Consider the following 8036-nt stretch of genomic DNA (forward strand, 5'->3'; position numbering starts at 1 on the left):
ATAATCTAATGGTGGATTTTTCAAAATTCACCTCCAATAAAAAGATATTAAGGAAGATTGTAACATTAGGCTACAACCGATTTTATAGCTAAACTTTTATATATATATATATATGAAAGCAACCAATATATAATAGCTATAACTGTCTAAAATTGTCGTTCGAAACAGTACATATGTTGGAAATTAAGGACTAAGAAGATATGACATCCATAAATGTTACATGGTATGTTATCAATCTAGCAAGGAATATGTTCAAGTATCTGATAGGTAAGATGAGGTATCTATTTATTTCAGTTTTAGCTTCCAAATACTGTGTTAAAGTCAAGAGGAATGACTGTCAGACAGCATCTAAGTTTCATTCATTCCTGTTTAGATAATCCTCTTCGTTTTCTCTTCGACTGATGTACAACTATGACCTAGTCACATAAAGGGTTTCAGCAGCAGTATGGTGCTTTGCAGATAATTGTTGTTATCAGAGACAGTAGTAATCTCTAAACTACAAGTTGATTTCAGCAAGCTCATGCTCTATATACAGTACAGAGCAAGCGGGTTCAATGGCCAGTAGAGCTAAGAATGTAGTTTTTGAAGTTTTATTTTGAAGACACTGGGAGCAGTTTTATTAAGTACTATCTCAACATTGTTATCATTGCTAAAACCCTACTTTATTCACAAAGAGAAACCATTGTGATCACTGTTGCTAAGCATCTTTACACTGCATGTCATTAATATCCAGTAAAGCTTGGTATTAAATAATGATCTAAATTCTTAACAAAATTTCCGTATATTTGGACTACTTTTACGTTTCTTGAACTCATATAAATTAATATAGGCAACCTTGGAGCCATGCTGCAGGACCATATTTCAAACTATGGTACAAGAGAACAATTCCTAAATGAGATGAGCTAGTTAGTAGAAGCTAGTACACTAGGAAGCCAAGCCATAGCCACAAGGCTTTCATCCTGGGCAGAAATTTAATTTTACTAGATAAACTACCTCTTGGTCCAAAAATTTAAGCTCCTACTTTAATACTATGATAAAATACCACTAAGCTCAAAAGCTTAAGCTAATAGAAAATGATGAATTTCACTGCATAACAATTTTTGTTAAACACTCCATTTTATATTTTTTGGGACAAGCAGGATAAGTAGACAAGAAATAACACTAGTAATATGTGTTATATAAAAACTACCACAGGAACAAAATGAAACCAAATGGAGGAAAATTAAACAAAAAGAAAAAAGAATAAACACTTAGAGATCCAGTGAAATTTTGGGATACCAGAAGATTTTGACAAAATTTATCCATAGTGTCTAGAAATATAGTAATAAATACTATAAAAAAAAAGTGTTTAGAAATATACTGATGAGTCCTATAATCTAGGGTACAGCACCTTAAGCATATTATAGCACTGAAAATAGTGAACTTTCAATTCACCATAGTGAGTACATTTCCCGTCAGGTTTCTCCATGCATTTTTTTAGAAATCTGTAAAAATAATCAGAATTTTATTCAAAAGAGGAGACTCCTTACGTACACAAAGCTCATATAAAAGCTCTCGTAACTTTCTCCATGCAATCAACACATTTATATTAGCTATTCACTTGCTCGGAAAGACCACGTACCACATGTGGAGAAGCATCTCATAGAACCAAGTCATGGAGAGAGCTCCTGTACAGAAGTTAGGCTGGGCTCCCATGGAAATCCTCTGAATGATTTTGCCTTTGGGAGGGGGGGTACAAAAGGTGTTTTATTTCTTATACCTTTTTCTTTGAATATTTTGACCACCTCTCCCTCGATAGATAAAATTCTTTTGCAGAACAAACAGATTCCTCCATACTTACTTCACCTGCATCAATGATGATCTTTAAATCCCACTCTCCTTCTTCAGAAATTTCTTTGACTTGGGCCTTCTCTGGGTATCTATGCTTCAGTTTCTGTACGGTCCTGGATGGGATTATATAATATTCTGACCAGGCAAGAGATTCTCTTCTGGGTGTAAGAGGGGCTTATGTGGATTTGTGAAAACTTCTGTCCGTGCAACAAACATCCCAGGATATTTTTCCATCAATGGAGATGCAGGAACCGCATCTTGATACCGCTCCTCTCGCCCACCTGCTGAAGTATCCTCACAAAAATATTCTTCGATTGTAGGCTAATGTCCAATGATATGGAAACTCCCGATATTCTTCTAAATTCTGTGTCCTTAGAAGCTCCTTCCAAGTATTTCTTCCTTCTAGTTTCTCTGTTGTGACCCATACCCAGCAACTGAACGCACCCCTTCATCATAGCCAGCAATCAAATGTCATATATCCAAATGTTTCATTATATTCCACTGGCAGGGAATATGGAGCACTTTTATTTGCCAGAGGTATACTAGCACCAATGAGCATTGACAAATGTATATTCAATTTTATTTTTCATGGCCGGCTCTTATAACTAATAATTTCCAATAGGCAGCAGTGATGAAACCAAGGCTCAGCAAAGTCAAAAACATGGAAGAAGGAACGGCTTCATCTGTATCTCTTCTTGGAGTAATTTTTGTCTCTTCTTGGAAGTGAAAACGAAAGTGAGCCTTGTATAAAGGATGATAAATCATCACCTAGGCCCCATTAGCTTGTCAATTTGAAATTGTGCCAACTTTGCAAGCACATCCTTGTACCAGACTCATAATCCCATAAGCCTGACAATACCTGGCGTTCCAGCTTCTTCAGTCTCCCACTAATCCAATTGTTGTGGAGAATAAGACAACCCTTCTTCACACAGGCAGATTTAACATTTTTCTTCCTCCACAGATCTAGGTAAGCACCATTGGGGAAGAGGTCTCTGTCCAAAAAATAAACAGTCAGATTTGTTTCAGGTTCCACACATCTATTGTCACCCACACGATAAGATCCACCTTCCCCGCATAACGTGTCATAGAAGCTTGGCTGCTCAGAGAGGCCAGAAGTTGCAGCATGCTTCACCACCCTCTCCATAGCAGCAATTGTTGAATCATCACAACGAGCAAAGTAGAAACCAGAGTTTAAGCGCCTAGGTAAGTTTATTGGTCCTGCATATTAGCAAAGAGGGATGAGCATGTCACACTAAATATAAATTAATCCTCATAATAGAAGAATCACTAAAAATTGACCCCACTAAAAATATTTCAGACTATGAAGAATAAAAATAAAAATAAATAAATAAAACAACCTCCATCTATTTCTGTAAACCTACCAAACAATAGAAGAAAAAAAATTAAGAAATATGATTTTTAAGTGATCACACCAATGTCAATCAGATATTCAAGTTATCCAATCAATTAATATTTTCCTCCCTTAACAGTATATTTGTATTCTGTACCTTTTACCCATCAAAAAAGGAGTGATTATTTTAAGTTTGAGATGCTTAGAGTATACCTGTTGTTTTGTATTCATCCGACTGTGCCACAAGAAAAGCAGGGCCAAAAGTGTAAAGCAATGGCAATGGATTTTCAAACCAATATACATCCACATCACTAAGCAGTACATTGTAACCAAGCTTCAGTATCGTCAAAACCATTCTGGACTTTACTTTGGTCACCCTTTGAAAGCATTTTGTTCCGAAGTGGCAATCATTGAAGCTGATGTTACTTGGAGCTAATGGATCCTTGAAAACTGGCAGGCCCTATCAGTAAATACCAAGTACTTAAATTTAGATTTCACACACCTTAGGGGCAATCTTCCAACAGCACAATGGAATGCAAGGCACAACTCAGCTTATTCCATTTGGACCCATTAGAAGCTATCCCCCCCCCCCCCCCCAACAAACAAAAAGAAAAAAAGAGCAATTGGTTTTACTACCTGAAGATACAGCACTAAAGTAAGAACAGCTTTAAGATTCTATTAAAAATATGAAGACATATGGAGATTAGTCCCAACAACACAAACAAGCTTCAAGATGTGAGATCAAGCAGAGTGTTCGTAGTAATATAGTACACAAGTTTCCCCAGACTTGGCTCCAACATGTTGTTAACCAAACTCACTCTGCTTGATGAATAAATTAGATTCCTTATTCTATTTGCATGTGCATATGCATGTACATAAACATGTGCAACAAAAGAAGTTGGTTAGATAAAAAAGAAAGTCAATTAGCAAAATAATTAAATTTAATTATCAAAAAAGTGCATAAATAAATAAATAAATAAAAAGAACTGCAGTGAAGCAGAAATACCTGCAAGACAGAGAACTGATAGGTTTCCTGGTCAAGAGCACAAATCATAAAATTTGTAATCAGGAGGCGGCGTAACCTGCACACCCAACTCATTAACATGTCCTTGTAACTATATCCAACAACTGCAAGAACAATTGTCTTGTTCTTGTCTGCAATAAAAGGAAGGAGCGACTCCAAGGAGAATGAAAATTCTAATGGTGCTGAGAGCTTCATATGATCCTTCAGAGAGCAATCCGGTATTTTTTCCAGTGAATTTATACCATCAATACAAGCCATGATCCTCCTTTTCCTCCAGGGATGCAAGATCCTTTCCTTCCATAATCTGAATGAACTCTGGTATCCATATGGATAAACAAAGTTTTCCGTTGGGTTGAAGAAAATATATTTTCTGTCACACTTCAATAGTTTTACAAGGCTAGAATAATTAGCTTCTTGATACAACAAGGATCCATACAGTGCCCCAATATGGGAATTTCCAACGTACTCCCAGCTTCTCATCTCAATACCTGAAACTTTGGAATTTCCAACTACTCCACTAGACCAAGGCTCTGGATCATATAGGTGGAAACTTGAGATGGTCCAACTGGAGTCAAACACAAACCTGAAATCAGATGACATGGCCTCGTTAATAACCCAATTGTTGTGAATCCCTTTCCCATACAAGAAAGGAGGAAGAACTCCAGCATGTAAGGGCAAATCCCCGCTGTTCCATGCCATAAGCATTCTCCCTTTACAATGATTCCACTGCCAACTTTGACATAGTATCTCCTGCAACTGAATGAACAGAGTACAATTAAATGGAGTTGTCTCACATGGCCCAGAAACTTTCAATCTGGAACAGGTTCTTTTGTACCTCCTGGGTTCTCATCCACTTGCCATCCCCTCTTAACCAACGTTTCCCAGCCTCATCCAAGTAGAATGGGAAGTGGGAAATATTTTGTGAAGAAGCAACAAGGAGCCAATCACGGTCAAGTTCATAAGCATAGCTAAGAGTGGAAATGAAGTCATTGAGAAGAATGGTCTCAGGATCGATGAGAACAAAAATATCTGACGTGAATGACTGCGATCTTGCTATCATGGAATGGAAGAATGGAGTACCAAGAAACCTAGATACATACAGGCAGATCATAAGGCAATGTATTCAATGTTTTTCCTTGTAAATAAGGCAAGAAACGGTTCACTAACATGCAAGAGTACAAAATCATAACCATTATCTATCATATCTTCTCATATCTTCTTTAAAATGTTTTTTGTAAAGTTTAATTATAAAAAATAAAAAAATAGAAAAAGTTTTTTGTAAAGAAAATCTCATAGGATGCTGTTCATTATTGTCTATAAGATTGTATAATATAAGCATCTGGACATTCAGTTCATACGCCTGGTAGACTTGCTCACAGGATATATTGTTTTTATATGTTTGATGTATTTGAAATCAAATTAAATCAATAACAAAATCTTCCCTAAAACAATATATATTTGTAGGAAAAAAAAATTTCTTGTATGTGATTTACATAACAGGGGGGAATTTTAGTTCAATATGACACAAGTAAAAAAAAGGTATCCAAAATCTTGTGCTGGAAAACAAATTACTTTCCCGTTTATAAAATACCAATGATCCTAAAAGTGTAAGCTGTTTATAATTAGTAAATGTAATCATTTATAATACTGGAACAAATTACAGATTGTCCCAAAAACTTAAGCGGATGTAGTTTATTTAATCACCATTATTTTAACACTATACTGTTCCCAGTCAGACAGCAGTCTGCTATGTTAGCAACTAGAGGGAACTGCATCCATATATAAATCATCTAGTTGTTCTGAAGCCCAGCACAAGATATCAAATCGAAGCTCTATACATATAGCAATTGCCTTCAAATTAATGCAGTCAATCAACTTAATGGATAAAGAAATCAAAAACTAACTCATTTGCTTACGTGAAATCAATGTTGGATTCAACCAAAACCCGTGAACCGAAATCACCAGCGAAGGAAACAACAGAAGGGTGTTGGCTGAAGAGAACAACAGAAATTTGTGGGGACAGAGCAAGCCATGACCGAATAGCTAGACTCTGCCTAGCCCCAACAGAGCCATTAAATGGGCTAGTAGCTGAGAAAATGGTAATTCTGGGTTTTCCCAGATCACCAAGATTGAGTTTTGACACTTTGATCCGATCATTGAGAGAAGGTAACCTCTGAGTAACATAGAGGGAGAGAGCAATCAACACAAACCCAGATAGCCAAATTGAGCATAGTCCAACTTGAAATGCCTGTGAAACAAAAAAAACAAAAAAAAAAAAAAACAAACTGCTTAGCAGTTAGCAACAATACATATGAACATAGAGAGAGAAGTGAAAAGAGAAAGAACCTTCATTGCTGTATTATGGAGAAGAATGAAATGAAGTTTGTGATGGGTTTGTTTTGTTTAGTTTATTTATGAAGCCGGTGCTGAGTTAGTGGGAGAGAGAGAGAGAGAGATGGAAGTGAAACTTTAACCGAAAGAAACAAAATGTACAAGTAACGAACTTGCCACTACTGTACTATGACTATCAGCGCCACCAAGTCCGGGAAGGCCATTAGCCATGTGAGCGTTTTGTCGTTGTGGACACGTCAGTTTCCACTTTCCATTGAAAAGTGAACCTTTTTTTTTTCCATTTGAATAAGCGAACTGCGTCAACGAAGTTAGAGACAAAGAGATTTGTTTGCCGACGGAAAAATGGTATTACCGTAATAAAATACACAACTTTTATCACTGCTCTTTTATCACAACTCGCGCGCATATAGCAAGTTGTGGCTTGTGTTGTGAGCGGTGAAAAAAAAAATGGGTGGGTTTATAAGTTCACCGTTCACAACTCGTTCCATAGTAAAGTTGTACATTATATTGTGATCCTAGCATTGTTCTTGTTTAGGAGGTAAAGCAGATTAGAAGTTCGGGCTCTTGTTTTTGACAAAATAATGTGTTTGAATCTTCTCTACATAAAAACTAATACTAAATCTTTTTACATAATTCCTCCAAAAAAAAAAAATCTATTTACGCCTTTCTTATTGCACACTGCCTTACACTCACTGTAAAATCATTTGAAAATTGTGAAAGTTTGAACTCGTGTTTTAAAAATATAATTTTAATTGAAACACAGCAGTTTGTGTTCTGTGAATGCTAAAATATGTGCAATTTTGAGACTATCTTCATAGAGGTCATAGAAGAATAGAATGGATAAATTATTGAAGAATGAAATGAGATGATATATTCAATTATGCATGTGTGAGGGAATTTATAAAAGGATATGAAAGTAAATGAGTATATACTTTTACCATTATGCTCATTGTCAATGTGGATGCTCTTTGAAGTAATTGCTCTTTGTATCTGCTCATTGTCCAAGTTTTTAAGGAAGCCGAACTCCAGCACTGCTACAGGGAAGTTCGAGGCTGCTGATGCCCTTGCCAGAATTGGTTTTAGGCAACCAGAATCTTTTATTGCCTATGATCACCCTCCCTTCGTGCTTATGGAGGCTTTACATTTGGATTAAAAAATACAAGGATAAAAGTATATTTTGATTACTTTCTCTCGATTAATGAGGGGGAAACGATTGTTTGCGCTCTTTCAAGAGTAGTGCAAATAAGAGAATAGAATACAATTAACGACTACCACTTTACCCTTCCATTTCATCACACAAAATTCTCATACAATGAAACATATGTAAACTATTCCATAATAATTATTTCTCATTTCATTCCATTCATTTCCCAGTTTCCTCTTTAGGCCTTGTAGCGTTGCAGAGGTGGGTGAGGGGAAGTTGGGTCAGAGGGGTTTTGGGTAAGTCGTGGACCATGGGTCGCAAAAATGGACGTACTA

General features: G+C 36.3%; 1 protein-coding gene across 2 annotated transcripts; it reads right to left on the minus strand.

Moving 5' to 3' along the window:
- Window positions 1–1257: 1257 nt before the first annotated feature.
- On the minus strand, window positions 1258–6792 carry LOC142630013 (beta-arabinofuranosyltransferase RAY1). 2 transcript variants are annotated; one of them, XR_012843187.1, is made up of 7 exons: window positions 6552–6792; window positions 6122–6453; window positions 5041–5293; window positions 4188–4961; window positions 3395–3641; window positions 1622–3048; window positions 1258–1484 (listed from the first exon to the last, which is right to left on the minus strand). XR_012843187.1 is itself a non-coding variant. In XM_075804068.1 (6 exons), the coding sequence occupies exons 1-6, from the start codon at window positions 6555–6557 to the stop codon at window positions 2609–2611; spliced, it is 2052 nt and encodes a 683-aa protein (XP_075660183.1). In that variant the 5' UTR covers window positions 6558–6792; the 3' UTR covers window positions 1258–2608. The 2 variants fall into 2 exon arrangements, 1 of the variants encoding a protein (XP_075660183.1); XM_075804068.1 differs by having other exon boundaries at window positions 1258–3048.
- Window positions 6793–8036: the final 1244 nt, after the last annotated feature.

The sequence above is a fragment of the Castanea sativa genome, chromosome 3, assembly GCF_040712315.1.
Source record: "Castanea sativa cultivar Marrone di Chiusa Pesio chromosome 3, ASM4071231v1".
NCBI lineage: Eukaryota > Viridiplantae > Streptophyta > Magnoliopsida > Fagales > Fagaceae > Castanea > Castanea sativa.